This window comes from Ambystoma mexicanum, chromosome 6p, assembly GCF_040938575.1.
Source record: "Ambystoma mexicanum isolate Mex_15411 chromosome 6p, UKY_AmexF1_1, whole genome shotgun sequence".
Classification (NCBI taxonomy): domain Eukaryota; kingdom Metazoa; phylum Chordata; class Amphibia; order Caudata; family Ambystomatidae; genus Ambystoma; species Ambystoma mexicanum.
In genome coordinates, this window is record NC_090935.1 from 274200461 (window position 1) to 274223736 (window position 23276).

General features: G+C 42.1%; 1 protein-coding gene across 2 annotated transcripts in view; it reads right to left on the bottom strand.

The window, feature by feature from the left end:
- Nucleotides 1–23276, bottom strand: part of MBD2 (methyl-CpG binding domain protein 2) — an 809238-nt gene that overhangs the window by 100713 nt on the left and 685249 nt on the right. The window contains exon 6 of one of the 2 annotated variants that reach the window (XM_069626989.1): nt 5370–5477. The exons of the other annotated variant lie outside the window; for it this stretch is intronic. Coding sequence (XP_069483090.1) covers nt 5370–5477 — 108 coding nt within the window. The remainder of the gene's footprint in view (nt 1–5369; nt 5478–23276) is intronic. 2 annotated transcript variants of the gene reach the window in all.

A 23276-nucleotide genomic window follows, 5' to 3' on the forward strand; every position in this document is an offset into this window, starting at 1 on the left:
CCTGATGATTGGGAATATTCATGAGCATGCGATTCCATGCCAGACCCATGCTGGAGAAATAGGAGGCCTGAAATCACATGTGACTGATTAGTAACCATCACTTTTTAAGGCGGCACGTACCCTTCTAACATAGTCCCGTCACTAAGGTCTGCGCTGGAAGCCATCAGTAGAACACCAGTTTGAACATTTCCATTTTTGAAACCTGTTAAATCGAAGATAATTCAGATTTGCCCTCAGGCTGAGCTTCAAAGTATTCCAGAGTCTCAATCCCTGTACATATAGACATCTATTTCTCTGCAGTGTACCTCCAATATTAGAAATCTAAGGTAAATAACTGCTGAAAGGTCAAACGACTGTTTACGCCAGAGTGACGTCAGGCTACATGTCATGAAAGGCTGTTGCAACAACTTTCAGGATACGATCGCAAAAGCAAACTAATTTACAGACATTTAGGAAAAATATCACTTGTGGAAAAAATATGTAACAGCTTAAGTGAGATTCCTCAGGCCCTCTACTACATCAACAATCAAATGCTGCTAGAGATATGTTCCCAGTGTGCAAGAATATATGTTGTTTATGACCAGAGGCCAGTCTTCTCAACCATTCTTTTTAAGACATACCCTTCTTCTGCTGTGGATGATGATGATTCACTCATTCACCTCTAAACTTTATAACTATGCCGAAGATAAACAACTACAAGACAAACTCCTACAAAACATCATCATCATGACATACTGCGCTGTCTCAACTGATGGCTCATTCTCACTTCAGGACAACAAGCTCTGGAACAAGCTCCCATTATTCCTATGGTAGATGAAAGCTTAAAGCAATTGGTATTGTTAACATTTAGCGTGGTGTCTGAGCACCAAGAAGCAGCCCAAATTAAAGGTGCTTTGCAAATCAACATAACATTAATAACTTAAAGCATGGTAATTATTACAGTTATACAGGGCCTTGGCACCAGTATGCCTAGGTACAAACAAAACATTGCACTTGAAGCAGGCTTCAATTGGGAGCCAGTGTAGGGATTTTAAAGTGGTGTTGCGGGTTGCCTGATTTTGCACTCTTCTCTCAAAAAGCTTATTGTGAATCTTTGTAGTGATCAAGTCATGCAGTGATCCAGTTACTTGTCAGCTCCACATGGGGGATATCAAGCACTGTTGATCTAGGAGTCTAATGGGAGGTGAGTAGCTAATTAATTTACCAACATTCGTAATATTATGAGCTGGGATATGTTTGGCACCCAAGATGGAAGGCCAACTTCTGAACAGCTAAGTAAAAGAATCAAACTTCATCTAGGATCCAAGTACTTGGAGAGGTTTGCATGGTCCTTAAAAATATGGATGTTGGTGTTTTTCGCATAGATTTTCTAAAGTAAATGGTACTGTTTTAAGACAAGAGGGAAGTCCCTAACAAACCTCCAAACCATGTCATGCATGCTTAAGCCACTGATACTATTCTAACTTGTTGGCAGTGGTTTCAGAAGAATTCTTTAAAATGGGCACATCCTGTAGCACTTAAACCAAACATATTTCAAAACATTCTTACTAGGACTTTGCAGTCTACCACATTATAAACCGGAGATAAATTGTTGATGACCTTCATCTAGGGAAACCCCTTCTTGGTCTACTAAAGCAGACTCTGTGTGAAGGAATTAGCAACAGCTGTAGCATATTATGAATAACTGCTGGTATATAATGGTGGTTTTTGGATAAAACAATGACTGGAGATGGAATATAAATTGCCCTGATGCTCTTATTCGGTGGAGAGCCACCATTACATCCATGGTTATCTAAAATTACTAAACCCGAAATTTCCTTAGGGGCAGCCTGGTTTTTAAAAAAAAAAACATTCAAGATGCATAGACTAGACCGCATTCAAAGGTTCAGTTCATCATATCACTGTCCCTCAGAGAAGAACTAAACTCTCCCTGGTGGTCCAAAAGGACCCTTGGGAGTGGTGTTGTGCCACCTGCAGGGATAGGGGAAGACAAATGCATCCCTCCACTAAACAAAAAAATGGAACAAAACAGGCAGCAAAATTGCCTGGTCACCAACAAAGTCTTGCTCTATTCATCCCCTGTGCCAATCTCCTATAACGCAGATCCCCACATTAGCAGCGAGCAAAACAGCATGCTCCATTTATCCAGCCATCTGCCAGATTGGCTGTCAGTTCACCATGTAACATTGGTGAAAAATGTGTTTTAGAAATCATGTCTTTCCATAGACTAAAGAGCAAAGGATGCCATTATCCTTATCCTTCTGCCTTTCCGTATCCGAGTTTAGTTAATTGAGAATTCACAGTGATCTACATAGAGTAGGCACTTTCGAACTGGTTAAAAGGACACTCCCCAACCCTACCCATCCCGCCCCCTCCGCCAAGTAGTGAGAATTACCTGAAAGGTCTCCTTTTAATGACTGCAGAATACAGGATAGGGAGTGCGTCTCGCACAAAAAAGTTTAAAAGAGTATTTGTATATTAATACAGTGGTGCAGATGTGTAACCATGTTGGGTACGCTGTGTTGCCGAAATTCCTGCTTAGTGGGAAGTGCAGGGGTCCAAAAAAATATCATGCATCAACTAGTATAAGCATGCAGGAGCTATGTATGGGGAATTAGGAGCGTGTACATAGCCTGCTACAAATGAAACTTGCATAAGGGAGCAATACATATATATTTTTGTTCATCATATAAGACCCATTGCGCTTCAAATGGTTTTCATACATTTCATGATCCTCCTTTATACGTATCCTCAAATAATCAGAATTAAAGTCACATAGGTACTGTTTGTATAGTCTATAGAGTCTTGGTGGTGGTTGATTCCAAGCTTACCAGTCTCTGCTAGCATATAAGTAGGAGCTAAACTGCAAAAGGATGAAATATCTGGATTAAATATGTGGGAAGTCTTGTATACGACCCTTCACTTAAAGGCCCAATGTACAAACCTCACCCCTGCAGCTTCAAACAGTGACCAGGAAACAGAGGCACACAGCTGGCATGGATTAATGTTGGTGTCAAGCTGCCATAGTCACTAGGAGACCGATTGTATTACTCTAAAGGGATGAGGACTGCCTATAAACACCAGCATTGAAAAGCCTGAACTGAGTGAAGACAGGACCCAAAGGTAGCCCATCCTCGGAGTTGAATCTACATCTGCCAACTTGGCAACAGCAACCACTCTAGAAACGTATGACTAAAGACAATGCCTTCTATTTTAGCACAAGGCAGACCATCATACCTCCCCAGGCGTATTCAAGATCACAGGATAGCTTCACTGCTGGTAGCATTTCATGAATTCAAAGATATTGAGAGTGCATTGGATAACACTTGCATCCAGAAGTCTCTTAATGAAGCTTTGCTGCATATTAAATTAACAGTGTTATTTTTCACTATGTCCAACTGCTACTACACACCCCCTACACCTTCTACAGTTCAGACTATGCTTTCTCTCAAAAATGTTTTTAAACATTGTGGCTTTTACGGTGTGCCTTAAATAAGCTTTTATTCAAGGAACCAAACACTAAATCCGTATTGGACTGTTGCCCGAAATTTATACCTGCTTGGGTAATTAGTGCTGCTTTGTTAACAGTTTGCAGCCCATGCAGGCTTTTGTTTTGTTTCGATCTCTGAGCGGGCATAAACGTTCTAATCTCCATTTTCCATACTGTCCATTTGTCCTTTATCCCGGTCACCTCTTTCACGATTAAGCTATGAGCTTGGACGAGATACCACAGATGACCAAATGTTACCTTAAAAGGTACTTGCATGTCTCTCTAAATAGCCAAATATAGGTGCTGAGGAAGGCAACTGCTATAGTGCATATAATGATTCACTCTTTCCCACCTCGTTATCCCTTCTTCCTCACTACGATATTACGAACGGGTTACGTTTTCACACAAAACCTTAACTCAGTAGGGCACTATTGCAAATAATGTAAGTGTTCTACAAGCAGGTGTTTAGGTTACAGAATAAAGGCAAACAGACTATGTATTTACACACATTTTTGCAACACCATTTAAAGTCCTTGCGTAATGACAGATTCCGCTCCAGTATGGACTGATCATTAAGTATGTATTCATTATAGGAACTGATAATACTATCATAACACTATTGTACATATCAAATGCAGCAGCAAACGCTCCCAGCTTATTTAAAATGGCTCAATTTTTAGAATGCGTTCTCACTGTAGCATTTGATAAAGCTCATGAAACAGCCAACATCCATTATTCATTATTGCAAAAGAAATAAAGAACACTCATCATTAGAAGAAGATTGACATTTTCAGGAGGAGGGCTATGTTCATTGGCAGGATAAAGTTAAATAGAATATTAAAAAAAGAATCAAGCTAGAGCGAATAGACAAATAGGAGAGACCTTGTCTTCTACTGACTGAATCCAGTTACCAACAAAGATAGAAGGTAGTTGCATAATGTTTGCGATCAACAAGAATAAATCATACCAATTAATATCCAGCCAGTGAGACGGTACAAAGAGCTTGACATTTTGGGAAATTAAAAAAGAGTTGCTCGGGAAGGGTACGGGGCAGAACATTGCAAAATCATTTTAGATCTTTGAAACATTAAATAGGCTATTTTGACAAGTTTAAAATAGCTTTATTTACATTTGTGGTTCTTTGCTATTCAAATGAACTACTATGTTAAATCAGCTACAATTCAACTGTGTGGAAAAACGGATATGAATAGGTATCTACAAAGTTCTATGCATGCTTTGAACACTTGTGTATAGGCGCGTTATAAATGCCATATCATATCAATGCAAAACCACAATAAACGAATGAATAAGCATACATCTGTATGTAGGATGGCATTTCTAGATCTATCTAGCAGACACAAAATGGATGACCATGCAAAACCTTGAATTACTGCACACATGGAAATATATCACCCAAAATTGCAGTGTGCATAACAACTTGACAAAGCAAGTCATCTAACACTTAATACCCCAATTTAAGTGCATCAAAATAGGTGTTTGCTGATAATTCAAGCTTCCAAAAAAGTAAAGAAACACAGTAATGGAAAAAAAAATGAAGTTTCCTCTGGCTAGCTTCAATTGCTTACTTTTAATTGCAGCTGGCGACATTTGATGTGCAAAAAATAGAAGTTATTGCCCCAACTTCTCAAAATGTACTTCAATGGCACAGTATACAGCTTTCGATCAAGAGTCTGATATGGTTGTAAATCGCTGATCATGCTGATAAGAAAATGTATAGAATCCAAAATTAGGAAAACTATGTGACGTCATGCTATAGATATTAGCCAACTACTGCCAGCTATGGGCAAAAAAAGATCAAATCTCGCCTGCTGCAAGTGCATAAAGTAAAATGTGGTTTTGTCAAAAAAGTTTTAAATACCTCAAGTTCACGTTTCCTTTTTTGCAACCAAGTTTAGGTTGTTCAGTTTTAAGAATCTGTTTTGTCAAAGTTCCCACAGAGCTTGGTGCATTGCTGATGGAGCCCATGCTGACAAAATACAAGAATTTAATAAAAAACAAACAGTTAATAGTTTTATTGTGGGCAATAGCAGAAAAACGTCACCCTGTTGATATAAAAGTTTCCACAACATGAAATAAAAAACCCTTGTACATTATTTCTTCATTTAAAATGATATGTTCTGCACTCATTGATTACCAATAACGATTGCTATGTAGAAAATATGTCACGTCTAAGGGAGTTAAAATCAACCTTTACAAGACATTTTACAATGCAAAACATTAATCATAACGTTAAATACACAAGAGGAAACATAATCCATTTGCTCACAAAGTCATGCTATTGCCCTCAAAACCAATCCCTATCCGTCACCTATATGGTAAAATCTCTGGTGAGGAATTGAGCATTGATGGGAAATTTGGGGCTACAACAGAAAGTTATGAGCTCTACTGGCAATTCAGTACATAGTTCACTGTCATTAAACATGGTCACTTAACTTCATATAAAAAGGGATGATTATATCCAAACAGAAATAAAATGTAAGATCATGTATGGTCGCGGTCATACCTTCCATTGATAGTGAATACACAAAATGGACAAAGGAACAGATAAAGGATAATCAGGGGGGGACCATTAACCATGAAATAACAATTCCACTAAAAGGCACTGAACGTTACTCAATGTTTGTATTGTATTCTCATCTAAGAGCTACACATTCTAGGCTTAAATGACAATTACTTACCAATGGAGGTACAGAGTGACGTCAGGACACCATTTTAGATCAAATTCTGAAAGCATTAAATCGATAAATATATATGCCAGATAGTTTGCTTATAAAGAGATGTGGCATTTACCTTTTCGCTTTAACATGGGGCTATGCCTCCTTTGTGCCCTTTACTCCACCCTTACCATCCCACCACCTATTTCATTTCTGTTACCGCCTGTACCTGAGAGGTAAACTGGAATACCATGGCTAGCGTGTTTTGCTGCTTGCAAAAATAAAATGGCAAAAAGATCCTGCAAGATTTTGCTAAAAGACTATTGCAAACCAAAGGTCATCCAACTGGTAACAACAACAATGCTATCACGAGCATTAGAAACTACAGGAGAGGTGTAGGAAGATTGTTTAACACTGTTTCCAATATTTAATTGCCAAACCCCCACCATATCCTAGTGATTTCTAAAACAGATGATCTGACTATTTTGAGGTCAATGTGTACTGCAATGGGATAGCAACACAGACTTTCAAAATAAAATGAAAATAATATCTTTACATATGTGCTACTGAACAAGATATTAAACCAAGACAAGATCCCCAAAGGAATTGTGCGCCACAAGACCAGATGGGTTCCACCGAATGCCACGTCGCTCCTTTACCAACTGAAGTTGAGTTAGGGTCTGTTGCTTGGTCTAGTAGATGTAACACACAAACAATTGTTTATAATATAATTATCAGTGATGCACATTCCTGGGCGAGCACCCGTAACTTTCAAACAGATAGCATGTGTTTATTGATTAAAATAACTTTTTTTTGGTGCATCAACTTTCCAATTAGTCCTCCTTAACAGTAGAATAAAAGTGTTGGGCCAGCATCTGATCAGAGGGTCCCCATCTTATCGGACGACCTCCATTAAACTTTCAAGTATGAAAGTTACAACCACCTGGTCCTTTTCAGTATCTACCTGTACATTTGACGTCCCTGCCCAGATCAAGACCCCCCACGCCCTCTCTGCTCCTCTTCATCATCTGCCGCCCATGAGGGGAATTGCGAAATCCCAGCTAATTGTGATAAATACATGCAAGGAAGTTCACATGTTGCACGATTTGAAAAGCTTGGGGTAGGCAGAGGAATAGACACAGCAAAGTATGATGGCCGCCAGTGCCCACCTTCCTTTCAGAGCTGCCACCCGAGACCCAATTGTGTCTCTACGCTCCCAGAATCAACAGCACACTTATTGGGCACATAGCTCCATGCAGGAACCATGCCCATGAAAAAGCACCACCAGACCGCTCCAGCAGCTTAGCCAATCAGAGCGATTTACAGACATTGCAGCAGGGAACAGCTCTGTCACACATTACTAATACTATCTTGAAATGTGTTATGACAAATACATTCCATCCTCGCATCTGCTATGTTTTCTTCTGACTGGGTTGGTTTTGTTACCAAATTTAAGCTATATTATTATGGCCAGTTTCGAAAGAAATACATCCCGTCCTTATACGTACGGTTTATAAAATTTCATAAGAAATAACACATAGTTATAAGTAAATGCAGTTGATTGACAGCACGGGCTTTCAATGCTTCCAAAATGAATCTAGCAAAACCGTTTTAGTTGCAGGGCGTAACAAATTCAGAAATGAAAAATGGTGCCATTGCCACCTAGAATGTTGCAGATTTTGTCCCATTTCATTTTCATTTGAATTTCATTACACGTGGGGCAACACACAGGCATTTATTCATAACACGAGAGGCTGCAATCACTTGTTGTGAACAAGCAGTTGGAGTGACACTATCCTTGGAAGAATGCGTGAAGTCCTATGGAATCTCACAAGAGGTAGCATTTTTGTATACGTCCTTGTTGAGATGGATTTCTAGAATCTGGCCTGGTGGACCTATTTTAGGAAGCCACCCTAGTTATAGTGAACAGGGTAACTCGGAAAGGTTATCCAAAACCCACTCAAGCCAAGCGTGGAGACAGTCAAGGCTATTCCCAGGAGAGTAAGTGTGGGGCCTGGGGTCCACAATGAGTGCACACAGTGAACTGATTTAGACAGGCAAGTACAAAAATACTATATTTATTCTAGGCCCAAAAACACACTAGGAAATGAAATGAACAGGTGGAAATATTACACAACACTTTATTATAAAACATATACAGTGACCTTTAGGTTCTTAGGAAAGCATTCAATAACTTATTCAACAAAACAAAAAGGTAGGTAGTGATGCAGTTGAATGGAATCCAGTCAGAAGAAATATACCCTAACTTTATAAATCCAATCCGATGTAGAGATAGGTCTTGTGTGGGTGAAATGTTACAGAGAGATATTCAACAAAGTTACTGGTAAGTAAAATTATGTTCCTATCTTTCAGTAACAGCTACTCTTAGACGTGATGATCAAAAAGCAATGGGACAGAACCACCAACATTTATTCTAAGGCTTATTCTAAGGAGAACATGGTGAGATGAAAGCGTTGCAATGTCTTACCCCACTGATTTTCCTAGTTGAGTATATGGGTCTACTGGGGGACACATTGTGGGTTAGATTTTCCTGACATTGCTTCCAGCGAGAGGTTCCTAGGAGCTGCGGGTTTAAGGATTTTTCCTGTCGGTTCCAGAGTGTCACCATCGGTGAGGAAGAAATGCAAAAGGCAACAATGCAGGCCTCTTCAAGGCACGTCAGAGAGGGAAGGCGAGTTCCAGCGGCGGCCAACGCACATAGGCGCGATGACCGGTGCCCTTCAAGTCATGGTTGAAGACCTTCCAGAGCAGCATCCCTTGAAGCTGGGAGGCTGAAATTTGGCAGGAATGCGACTTGCGCCACAAGCTGGTGACTACCAAAGTACTGGTACAAACGTGGAACAGTAACGGTTCTAGCAAGGTCGGCAACTGGAGAGCTGGTCTGTGCATGGACATTTATGAAGGCTCAAGATGACTGGATTCTCTAGAATGAATTAATATGGTTCTATGTGTAATTAATACTTTTTAAAGGCCAAACACAAAAAGTACAGTTTTATTTCCAGCTGAATTAGTATGGCCGTTAAATTGTTGAAATATGACATTCTAAACGCTCTCCACAGGAAGGCAATCCTTCCCCCCACCCTCTCCCACCAGATTTCTAGTAAATCAGGTGAGTTTGCCCACAAGACCCCCCCATTTCATCACCCACCACCCCCTTCTCAGCCCAACACATTTCCCCCTCCTCTACCACACAGTCACACATTTAGCCCTACCACCGCCCCTCCCTTCTTCACCACCAGCATTCCACCTCTCCTGCACAGACAAGCACACACACACACATACACACACACAGACACACGCACACACACATTCACAACGGATTCACAAAAAAGATCAAGACACTTCCACGCATTCCTTGTCTGGCTGAGCCAGACAGCCCCTGTGGGCACTCGTGTGCAGCAGGGGCATGACAGTTTGATTTAGAAAGACTGCTCAGAGCAGTCTCTAAGCGGTCTTTCTACATATTTCTTTTTCTCGCTTTCTTTAAAGTGAGAAATTTACTTCACACTGTTGAGACTGGTTGGTCCCACCAGTCTAAGGCTTAAAACACCACACAGGGCCTTCGCACACCAGGTAGTCCAGCAGAGCTTCACCGGGCCAAACGCAGGAAAGGATGCTGGACCTTTTCAAGAGTAATGCACAGATCTTTAGTTGGCTGCTCCTCTACACAGGATGCTTGGCTCCAATGCTGATCTGAAGAAATTCCTGCAGGAGCCCTCTTTGTATCCAAGATTCTGCCTGAAAGCAAGTTCAAGCCCACATCTGCACCATTAAAAGAGCTAGCTGTGGTCAAATCAGGGACCACTGTGGGTTTCACTCATACCACACACCTAGACATTCAGGCATGACAGATGTGTAATGGCACCATACAGTCCACACCCTTCCTGCGCCAAAAACACACAAAGGCATCAGTAGCCTGTGAAAGCAGCAGCTTTCCCGGGCAAGTGCATAACCTTATATGAGATTTCCTGATCTGAGAAGGCAGGAAGAAGGCCAAACAACAATATGGCCACAGAATAAGAGAACATCTCCTGGTGTGGCCATTTTAGGGCACTAGCTACCTTCGTGGGTAACGCCACAATAGAAATAACAAAAATTGTTAAACTATAATTGCTCCCACCAGCTTGTCTTTAGGTGTATAAAAGATACCAAAAATCCGAAGGGTAAAAGACTAGGGTGATACAATGCAGAGCAGTGGGGATACCTTTGTATATGCTGTGTGCACAGTTATAAAGTTAGCAAAAAGGTATAAAGAAAAAAATTGAAACAGTTTCCCAGATTGTCTAAAGGACTGATCAGTTTCCCAATAACAAAATGAGTAAAAGGCCATTGGTGTAAAGCTGAAGACTTCACTCCTGACACAAGTCAGGACAGGTTAAAAAACAAAAGCAAAACATTTGGGGGTCCGTAGAACTATGGAGGCAAAGTTACCAAAAGAGAAATTTTTCCTAACAGTCATACACATTAAATTCCATTTGAAGCAGACACATTATAGGCACGTGTCTAAATGGTGCCAGTCTTTCTCCAACTCTCCATGAAAATGTGCTGTTCTGAATATGTGAATGGATAGTGAGCTATAAAAGTATAAAAGCTCAATACCGCACAGGAGAGAAACGTTACTCACTACAACAACTGTACAGCCATTATCCCAGGCAGGTACAGTCGGAGATAGACGTGGTCTAAGCTGAAGATGGCACGGGTAACCAAACTAACGTTGTGACAAAAAGATGTGCATGCTTTAGACACAAAGCAAATGGGCACTGAACATGAAGAACACGGATACTAGGTAACATATGTACTTACACATGAATAATATTAACATAGCATCCATAAGACATGAAGAATACGAACATAAGCAGTGTATAGGCTGAATGCAATATGAACGGCACAAAAATATAGCGCACCAACATAGAAACGCAACAGTAATGGGAAGCCATCTTTTCTAAATTGGAAGCCACAAAACATGCTTCTGATTAAACGAAAGGTCTCAAGGCTTCACGCAAACTCAAAATGCTGACATCACACAAATACAGATCCGTGCACAGCTCAGGAAGGAGCTGGCAACCAGAGCCAAGATTACTATGAATTAAGGGAGGTTCATAAAATTGCAGTGAAAGCACGAGATAGCAATTCCCAGGATGGAAGACCGATACTCCCAGATTAAAGTTTCATAAGAGTACAACCAGCCTGTATAAGTCAGGTGCAGAACAACTATAAGCCAAAAGACTCCATGAAGAACAATTAAACAGTGTATAGTGGCAAGAGAAGAAAAAAAAAACTTGCATCAGTATAAGCTAAATTCCCAATAAATGAAGGGTTAAATAAGTCCAAACATGGTCCCATCACACATGACCTATAACTGGAGAACACCATCTTATTCATTAGCAAAATCATGATATAGGACACCTGCCTTAGTCCTTAGGCGTTTCCCCTGACACGAGACACCACACAAGGCCACATACAAAGATCACCATGGCTCATGGCCTAGAAATGAGGGATGGTATCTGCTTTAATTGAAATGAAAGCACTCCGTGGACCTCTCACCCACTACTCCTGTCTGGCTCATGTCTTGATGACCTTTCAGCTGTCCAAGGTGGGTTAGTAAGAAGCCAACCAATGTAATTCTCTGTTACGCTGCCCATGTAGCAAGGTGCCAGCCAATTACATATTGCAGAGATGCAGAGGTGATGTCTTTTTACCTTTATCAAATTAGAGACGGTTGCAGGAGGAGCCATCAGACAAGCGTTTCCCAATTAGAAATCTAACCCCTATTGAATGTATATGTAGTAACGACTATTAACCAATCCCTGTACCCCGTAGGTTTTGATAACTAAGATCATATGTCAGCTACGACAAATGTTTAATACGTAAATCATTGTTTTTGATATGCATATCAAAAGCACCAATAATTCAATGCTTGTATGCTGTCCCTGCATTATTTTGATGATAATAAAGCTGGGTTTTGGCTTGCACTGCCCATTTCATTTCCATTATTGAGTCTGAGTTTGAACTGGCTCCAGAACCTCTGAAATACGGAACTTCCAGGGCCATCTTAAACTACCCATGCACAAGTTAAATATTTGCACTTTCCTACCACAAGGCTTCAAGATTTGAATTGCAGTTCTAATTCCAGCTTCATTAATGTTACTGCCTGGAAACATCCCATCCACAAGTCGCTCATCTGCATGCTCCTCTCTAACAGCAGCAACTTCTGGCTATTGAAACTTCAACAGAAATGAATCCTGCCTTCATTCAAGCCATACACTGGCCTCCAGCTTGAGCACTGATGCACAAAGCAAGGTGGGTGTCGAATTATGCAAAGTTTAAATGCCCCCTTATCTACCAATGCATCTCATTGCCTGGCTATGGCGCCAGTGTGACAGGCTGGGTCAAGGTAAGCTTGTGGGACTTAATTGCTGCTTCCCTTCAGTGTTCAGTTATCCTAGATTTCAGCAGAGTACCATAAAGGATAATTTGATATGGACTCAGTCTGGTCTATGTTTTGATGAAATCAGTGGGCTTTGGCCCGTATATACGAACTCAACTATGTGATGGCACTGTGTGAATATTTTATGAAATTATGCAAAAGTCTCATTGCTTATACTTTTGAATAGCTTATTAGGCAACATTTTTGAAGTGTGACAAATCAAGGGTATTCATCCCTTCTCCCCAAGGGGTAGCCTCCACCCTTAAGGTTAGGGAGACAAGCTCACTCTGCAAGACCCTGCCTAGGTTCTGGGTAAGTGGCACCTCATGGAGAGAGACTACCCGTTAGGGGACAAGGGCTACCATTCCTGTGTGTGAGGAACTCCCTAGACCATCTACCATGGCAGCATTTATGAGACTGAAGAGGAGAGGTTTAATTATGCGCCCCCCCGTCTCGGAGGACATTCCAACCAAAAGACGAACCAAAGACCAATATGGCCACTGATCGTACGAGCTCACACCAATCCCCACTGCACCCACGATGGACAAGCACCATGAGAAATGCCCTCTCAGCCAATCCTACAACCCAGGTGCCATGCGAACACTACCCAAAGTGGATGAAGAAACACAAGACGGAACCAGTGACGGCTATATGGACAGAATCGACTAAAGCGCTGAGAAGCCATGCCTCAAGTCTTTAGAGACACCAGAATGACCTAGCAGCGTCAGACATGAAGCACACGTTCCATCCGCACATCCGGGACACCCAAATACACAAAGAACACATGCATACAGTTCTATGAGTTAGAGGACAGTGACATGCACATACTGTCTGCACGTTTGTTATTTTGCTATTAGCTTATCGCAGCAACGCAGAATCCGCAACGAAGCAAGAAAACCATGTGTGAATGCTTGCAAATGCTTACATGCAATTAACCCTATGGAATGGCAGGAGCACTCGAGGGACCTGACCAAGCCATAACTCACTAACCTATGGGAAAACACATACAGTAGAAACCAGACCATGGTTTGGGATATCAAAGTAGGCTACAACCGTCTCAGAAAACCTGAAGCCATGCAGAATGTTGTGCTAGCAGAACCACCACATGTGGAACGAGGCCACCGCCAAGGTTGCAATGCTGCGAAGAACATTCTATTCCCCGAACCGAAGTAACGCCGACAGCAGAGGCGCATAATTCTCCACAAAATACAGAACAACAAGAGCTCACAAACACTGTGTCTGGACACGTGACCCAGCCGAGCTGATAGTGGGCCAATAGTTGGCAGCTGGGAAGAGCAACCGTCTCACGGACCACACAATGGTTGCAACAATTTTGTTACACTCGAGCTACAGTCATGCAATGAGATAGGAGCACTCTCATGGCAATAGTGGTCTACACCCGATTACAAGGCAGACACATTATTGCACATAGCACCGTGAACAGGTTCAGTCTGAGCTGGGAATTGATTTTGTCCCAGGCCTGGGGCTCTCAGCTCAGCCAATCACAAATCATGACCATAGGGGTGGGTAGCTGGGGCCACCGACGAATCATTAGGTCCGCACACTAACAACTAAGTAACAGTTTTTGGGGAAGGTCCAGGCCTGACACCGAACATAGGTATGTCCAATCCAATAATTGTCATGGGTATCAGGCAGGTAGTTGGGGCAAGCTGGGTGGAGGCCTGGCAGGCCTGGCATAGGCACACAAAGAACCCATAGCAAATCCCTCCTTTAATTCCTTCCCAGTGTTTGTAGTAACCTCCTGGTTACCACTTCCTGTTGCCAAACAGGAAGTGCATGACGATTCATGAGCTCTCTAGTGTTTGGGTGTGGCTGGCTATATAAGCCACACCCAAGATTCTTCCAGTGCTTCGTGTTGCTTACTGTGAGCTCTATCAGCAACACACTTGCCGTGCTCTGGATCAGCCAGCTTCTGCTTACCTGCTCCGGATCATCCTACTTCTGCTTACCCGCTCCAGATCATTCTGCTTCAGCTTACCTGGTCCGGAAGAACCGCAGTTCTTACTCCACCCCCATATCCAGTCGAGTGGGGACTTCTACACCGGCACCTGTAAGAACAAAGCAGAACTGCGTTACGTGCACATCAGTAACGCTGCGCATACTCACCGAATCTTCCCGCGACACTGCAATCCAGGTGAGTTGTACGAGCACACAAACCCCTGCAAAAGAAAGAAGAGGCATTATTCATTGCGCTCGCCCTAATAACGCAGACACTTCTTTCATTGCGCTCACGACGCATACTTACCAAAAGCCTCTGTGTATACTTACCCAACCACCAAGTCTCCCGTAGCGCTAAACCCGGACTTGAGGCGCTAATACCACATAATTTCTCCTGCAAGGGAAAGGGAGACACCTTACCAGGCGCGCTCGAAGAAGGCGCTGCGCAAATCTACCAGCATCTAGTTTCTACACGCAGCGCTACTCACCCACAAAAATACCAGCAAACCAAGACAATACGGACAATTTTGGACAAACATTCTCCGTGCAACGTTCACTTGTGGGAAGGACTTTCTAGCCAGTGAAGAAACTGGCGCCTTGAACACTCGGCCTCTCTGTGAAGGCATAAAACAGCGCTTGGCATCTGAACTCAGCCTACAGACATTGGCACCAATCGCATGAGTGAATCACGCCCCTGCGAATGCAGGATGGAGTGCACACCCTACTAAAGATCAAGGTATTCCTCGGGTGAAACAGGGGAAGTGAAGACTCAAGGTCAATGGGGGCTCGTCCATCACTCGTGCAGAGACACAGGTGAGTGCTACTATAGGGGGAACTACCACTCATTTACCAATCCAGAGTGGAGTTAGGTTTTTGGAGAAGGGCCCAGGGTGTGACATAAGTTTCTATCAAAACTGGCCTGCGAGTCGGTCTTCGAGCTGTGCACGGATTTGCCTCTGAGCCTTTCATCCCCTGTGGTTTGTTGGCAGTAATAAACCTCAGTTGAACTTGCTACTTGTCTGGACTCGCAATTTCTTTTGGGATTGGGAAGGAGTTAGGCTTTCCATGAGTTCAATTTCCGCAAACTCCTAACAAATTGCCCTCCTTGCCTGGGAGTTCTCCCTAAGACGATGATCAAATATGAAGAACATTATAAGATCGAGAGATGTGGCTGAAGACACAACTAAAATTTCGAAATATGTACAAGCACCTGTGTCTTTAAGGAGAGACATGTATAACTGAGACGAGCACATTGAAGAGGGCGAGCACACTGAGGAGAGGCAAAACAGAGCACGAGAAAAAAAGCATATACACGGGAAACCCCCCCCCCCCCCCGACAACGTGGCCTGGGGAGCCGAGGAGCCTGGGATTCAGAGAAGCCATGAACGCCAGAGGGAAATGCTGGAGGCCGTAGGCAGAGAGAATCACAAGAGAAGGGAATCCTTATCCTGGTGGTGGCATGACCACAACAACTTCATGGTAGGCCGTGCGCCCGTCGAACAGCAGCAAAACCACCTAGCCGGGGAGAGAAAGGACCAAGGGCGTGACACTGATATGATTGAAAAGCATGAGAATCGAATTGGAGGAAGAGAACCTGAGCGAGCTCCGAGCCCGATAATGTTCTGCTGCAGATACAGAGGTAACGGGGAGAACAGGAGAACTGGAAGGCCACCGGGGCATCATTATGGAGCGAAAGAAACTTGTCACAGTGAAATTGGTGAGATGCGGAATATAAAGCCCTTTAAGGGGAACTGTTTTAATGCGATCAACAGAATAAAGAATAAGCCTAAAGGAAGTCATTAAGAACTGGGCAAACATACCCTGGGAAGAGGGGAAATACTCCATGGTTTAAAGAATAAGCCTAAAGGAGAAGACATTAAGAATGGGGCACGAATACTGAGGGGAAGAGAGTGTAATGGGGCAGATGAATATGCAGGTCCCACCAACTGGCCCTACTCAGATAAATATTCAAGAACCAATTCCTACTCAACCCTTCCCTAGTACCGTACAGGTGAGAAACAAGATCAGCTGAGGCAGCCCTACCGCCCCATGAGTCCAGGGGTGAGGGAAGGCGACAAGCGAAGACCGGTTCTAAGAAACAATATTTCAAATAAGTACATGTAAATGCCTCTGCCATAAAGAGTTAGATTGTGCGACACTCGTAGGGATTATAGCGCAATAGTAGAAAGCAAAAGTAATGTGCTATCGATAACATGGAAGGGTGGAGGATTCCAGGATACCAAGAGAAGAACTCACTACACTGACAGGGCAGATGGAAAAATATGCATGGGTAAATGCAGCATACAAGGGCAGGGAAATCATCGTATGGTAGAGGCACAGAGTGAATGTACCATGTACAGACTTGAATATAGGTCGCTAACATGGATGCGAAAAGGGCAGAAGTACAGTCCTTTCTTAGAACAGATGCCACAGCAGGCCTACAAGTTAGGAAGGCCTTAGACAAAGAGGCTGAAACTCAAAAACATTTTTGAAGCCTCGAAGCTGCCCACGCAGTAGTTTGCAGCAAACGCCAAGGTCAGATGCACAAAGTGGAGTAGTGGGCGTGCAGAACACAGAAACGAGACAATAGTTCCAAGAACAAAAAGCAGTAGACGCCCAATTTAATTAAGATTTGGAAAGAAACAACCAGCCATTGATGTCCAGGTGCATGAGATCTGAATGCCAAAAGACTTTGTCACGGATAGATAAAGTGTCTCCCCAATGGCCACAAAGAGCACAACATGCACATCAGAATTAGCTAAAATCCCAGTAAACAGGAAGAAATTCATTCTCCAACACGGTCCCCTAACACATGATCAGGACATGAAGAAAACTAGCTATTCATTATAAGCCAAGTGTCGATAAGACACCAGCTGAACTCATGCACTGCACACAGACACAAGACGATACACCAGGCCAAATGCAAAGGAATAGATAGGCTACATGGCTTGGAAATGATGAGGAGTACTTTTAATTGGAATTAGTGCAGACCATGGACTTCTCTCTCTATCCCTACCCTATGTGCCTCCCAAATCTTGATGCCCCGTCAAAGTATCCAAGGTTGGTAAGTAATGTGCCAACCAATGGTAAACCCTCTCGCCACACAGCCCATGATGGATAGCACCAGCCAATTAGTAGCTAAAATGGTGATGAAGTGAAACAGTTATCTAGGTTGGGCTGGGCTCAGAGGGAGCCATCAGATAGTCATAACCTTATGTAATCTATATGTATTTTAATGTTTAACCAATTGTAATCACTCAAGTTTTGTAACTGAAATCGTAGTAAAAAGTCATTGCTGATGTATCTTGTGTGCAAGATCCTACCAAAGGTCTCATGGTGGAGGCTGCTCTGAATGCCTGGAGTAGATTAGAAGGTCCAAGCAGGGACGGGGGCAGGTCCATTGATTTCAGTGTGCTGGTGAAGATCTTAGCAGTGTTGCCTGGGGTGTGTTACATCTCATACAAAGTCACACTTTTCAGGGCTGCTTTTTCCATTCACTTTCTTTGGCATATTTAGTGCCAGCTAACTAGTGGCTAAGTGCAAGGATGTTGGGTCGGGGAGCGCTTCATTAAATGGGAATGTTTTGTTCACGGGTGACAGGCTGAGAATAAGGTTTCATTAGTCTCAAACAGATCAGGAAGGGGAGGGGAGCTGGAGCATCCTATATGGTTCACCCGAAGAGGGGAGTTGCTCGACCTGGCTGCTCTCGCAGTATATGGCAGGGAGGCCTACGGCAGGGTCTAATATACTAGTGCACGAAGATTGCTCCCTCCTGACAATATTACAATCCCGCAAGGTTTCGTCAGCAGCAGTAAGGCAGGATACAAAGGGGCTGGCGGGTCTTCACATGGCTTCACGATAGGGGCAGCCACCACTCCGTTTCAGCAGGGGATGTTGGGATCGTCCATAATGAAATTGAGTGGATGGAGGTCTGATAGATTTAGATTATAGGGTGGAGGTTCCACCACAGTAGCATAGACCAAGGGGTTTATCATCACATAAAATAAAACATACACATATATATATATATATATATATACACAGTAAAAACAACTTTGTTAAAGGGACGTTATGGTTAAGTTGCACTACTAAAAACCTATGAAATTCAGTAAAAGGGATGTTATGGTTCCAAGTAAAACCGAAAAAAACCTTAAATTTGCCAGTTATGTTAAGCTAAGCAACCATAACTTGCGCCACCACTGTGCACTGCTAAGACTAACACCCAGGACATTAAAGATGACATCACAAATGTCACTGATGACATCATATGTGCATTTATTTTCATAAAAAATCTGTACAAGGGATTCTTATATAATGTTCATCAAGAAATTTCATGAGGTACATAGTGCATCAAGTAATGCATTGATACGAATACCATTCTATTATCAGGTTCTTTCCAGTATACTAAGCTACTCATGTAGAAAGATAGCTATTGTGTGCAACATATATGATGGATGTGCAATATTATTAATCTTACCATGTTAAATAGTAACATTCGGACATTCGCAAGGTTGTACCTTATGATGAAGGTAGTAGGTGGAGTTCCTCCAAGAGACTCCTGTGGGAGAGCGCATTCCTCCAGCTGCTTCACAGATCATTTGCGATGCTGTTGACCCTTACCTTTCGAGGGTCACAATATTGTGTATGTACTGTGACGCATTACTCTGCAGGGGGGAGAGTCTTTGAAGTGCTTTCGAGACTACGGTCACAGACCACCAGAAGACCTGCTACCTACCTAAATAACGGCCACCCTACATCTTCCTATCTCCCCCCTGCCCTTTATTATCCCCGTGGTTGGTATCCCTTGCTTACCCTCCTTTGCCCTCCTCTCCTAGGTTGTGGTGTGCAAAAAAGCCCAAAAAAATATAAAACAAAAATCCCCAAAAAAAGGCTCTTTTCAAAGCCGCCTTTCTCAGTTTAAAAATAGAACTTTCAAACAAACAGTGCAGGTCCCTGCACATTTTTTTAAAAGTCTGCGGACAGTCTTAGTACAGAAAAACTTTTGGGGTGCTGCCCTAGTAAAACCAATGCACTTTTCTCTGGGAGTAAGTGATGGCTCTGAAAAGAGCCTTTTGGTGGTGTTTTTGTGTATTTGAAAAACTTGGAATCGTCAACATCTACTGCAAAATAGAGGACTATAATTCCAAAAAAGGTTTGTACATTTCTCAGAAAAGTCTGATTGCCAGCATATGTAAGATGGACTCCATTTCTGCGAAAAATGAATGTGGTTCGAAACATAATATTTTCATTGTGAAAAGAGGACATGCCAACATCTCTTAGAAAGGCACAAACAGCCTTATTGACATTGCGCCTCGCTTTCTCCATTTGTGGACCAAATGAGGAAGAACGCAGCCACATTTGTCTTTGTGCAATATGAGAAAAAATTACTTTGTAATTTGGAAACATGTCCATGACCTTCTCAAGTCCTCCTTTCATTGCAAATTGCAAAGAAATTCCAGACACATGTCCTAAACTGTTCCCTCCACAATGAATTATAATTATGTCAGGATGACGCTCTGTCTGTAAAGTAGCACAGAGAGGTACCAACTCCAGCCACTTCATTCCACGCACTCCATGCCAGTGCACTTCCACATGAGGGAATCCAAGATTTGCAGATAAACCACAACGTTCTGCATGCACCTCCAACCAATGTATCCATGAGTCTCCTAAAATCCAGATAATCTGTTTTTGAAAACACACAGCCAGAGCTATCTATTCTTTTCTCAGGAAAAATACGTCCTCACTAAATCTCTCCTTAGACAACACACCCACTAATCTTTACTGACCAATCCCTACCTCCGCTCATTCTCATTTGCATGCCTCTCCACCCCAGAATGCCTGTATGTAATACACGCTGTCCACAGACTACCGCCATGTCCGCGGACATGTAGAAGATCTGAGGGTGGTGAATGTACATGTAAATAGTGTTCCCCGTTTCCCCTTTAAGATGGGCTCTGAAAGAGCTTTTTTTTTGGTTTTTTTGCAGATGCCTGACAGACACCTGTTATTTTGTATTTTTTGGATTTTTTTTTCTTCTTACTTTACTCCTAAAATCTTCACATAACCTGTTCCAAAGCAACCCTTACATTCCAAAAGAACATGGCATTTCCCAAAAAAGATAGAGAAACGCCATCTGCTTCAAAATAAGCAGCATTACTCGAAACAATATCCTCGTTGATACAGAAAAACATACCAGCTCTTAGCATGAAAGCATGCATGCCTCAATTGATTGCACACCTAGCAATGCTTTGATCAGGACAAAAAACAGAACTGTTGTCCCATTTTGCTCTAGGAGGTAATCCAGAAAACATTACCGCATTGGGAATGATCTCGAGTACTGCTTGAACCAACTGTTCCAAATCTGCCAACAAAGTAGGGGAACTCACGTATCCCAAATGGAAAGCACCATAGTGCAAAACTACCACATGGGGACTATTCATCCTACGCATATCTCTGCAAACTTGGAGACATGCCTCTATATTGCAGTCAGTCAGAGCGCTCCACACCACCCCCACTCCTCTAACATCGAAATTGTTTGCTGCATGCCTGCATTGAGAATACTCCTGTAAACCATGGACAAACATATCTCCAAGCACCAACACCTTGACTTTCTCCACCTCTGTCCTCTTCACTACACACACTCTCTTTCTACACAAATCAACAACGTCAATATCTGATCACTACAGTCCCCTTTCCATGCTGGATTTGCTGGAAAACCCTGTATGTGGCACGCCCTACCCGCGAACAGCCGCGGTGTCCGTGCGGCACCTAACTCTTAGTCAGCCCTTCTACCCTTTCCACATCACTCTTGGTTCCATTCCCTCAATGGATACAGCTAAGCAATCACACAACCATCAACCAATCACATCCAAGACCTCTACATCTAAACTCCATCAGGGTTCCGCACTTCAAATGTACAGTTGATCACTCTGAATATCATTGGAAAGCACCTACTACAAAAACTACTGTACAAGTCTCGAAGATTTCTACTTACAGCTCCATACATATCCACATGCATGATTACAAAGTACAGGTATGCATATTTTATTCAGAGTACATGTATAACTCTTATGAACCCATATAAACAAAGTAATGCCACTAAATCTGCGTAGCCAATACATACATGCCAACCCTCCCGATTTACGCGCGAGACTCGATTTTTCATTGAAAAATGTCACCATTTTTTACTGTCTCCCACCTAAATTAATGCCAATCCCAATGCAATCGTATGAAAAAAATAAATGTTCCTGATTGCTGTGGTGAAATCTCCCTCTCAGGTGTTCCCGACTGTTAGCATGTCTAGTTATAATATGAAATTATTAAAATTTTTCCCATCTACTATAACGACCTATCACTTCCAAACCTCTATGCTATCTAGAACACAGCTGTAAAAAGTCGTGAATTTCATGAACTTAAATTTCTACTCATTTGCGAAGCATGTTCAACTCACATACTGTAAATAACATAAAGACTGCACATAGTCAAATGAAATGCATGCATACACTATGTTCAAATATCAAAGAATACTACCACAAAAACATAAAAATCAATGTGTACATTAACATCAGTGCTATAAACACACAAAATTACTAACGTCTTCCTTTTACAATTGCAGTGAAGACCACTCTCCTGAAAATCAGCAGCATCTAAACTACAAACATATCCGAAGAAACCTGCCCATTCCACAAAAAGAAGTATGTACAATACTACCTTTATATTCTTACTGTTCCTCAAAGACACTGATTCATTCATGTAATTTGCGCACCAAAAAAAACATCTATTTCTGAACCATTCTGCCCACAAATCTGCATTTATTAAACAGATTAGCAGGCAGAATGGCACACAAATCCCTGTTTTTTTGGAACACAAATAACATACTCCACCCTTAGAATATTAGTACTACAAAACAAAGAACTGTTTTAATTTTATACCATTACGTTTACTATTAATGCTTCTCCTCACCACTAGCTCACTTTCTACTCTCATCTGAACTGCAGTGTAGTAACATACAAATAGAAGAATAGCCTTCCCAACTCACTATAACTGCCCAATGCACATTTACACACCACCACATACATCTTTCTGATCAAACTCATACACGCATGCACACAGCACACATACATTGTAAAACAAACCAACCCATACCAATTCAGCTACCACTACTGCCAATACTGCTCATATACATATTGATGTAGTGGCAAGTAACCATACCAAAAAAGTATTTTAGCAAAAATGTTCGGCTACATAGTCCTTCAGAATCTGATACAAACAGGAGCAAAATCATGCACAACCCTTCAAATCTACCATAGAAAATTAATTCTAGAAGCTCTCGTAGACCGTGCAATCCTTCTCAAAACAAAAAAGTTATTTATTTTAGTTTTAAACAGGATGAAAACACTAACAAAACTAAGTACTAAACTACAAAAAAAATTCTCAATAAACACGTCAACAAAAATAACTTTTTAAATATCTGTGGAGGTGAATGGGGTCACACCACAAGCACACAACCATATTTTAATGAAGAAGCATACAAACAAAACCAAACAAACACAATTGCCATCCATAGCAGTGGACGAGGTTATGAAAAACAATACCATCATGGAACAAGAAACACTTACAAAAAAATCCCCAGAAAACTCAGAATTACCTCTCCATTCGACTGAGCCAGAATGTCCAGTATACAAATGGCCGTGCATGTCAATGT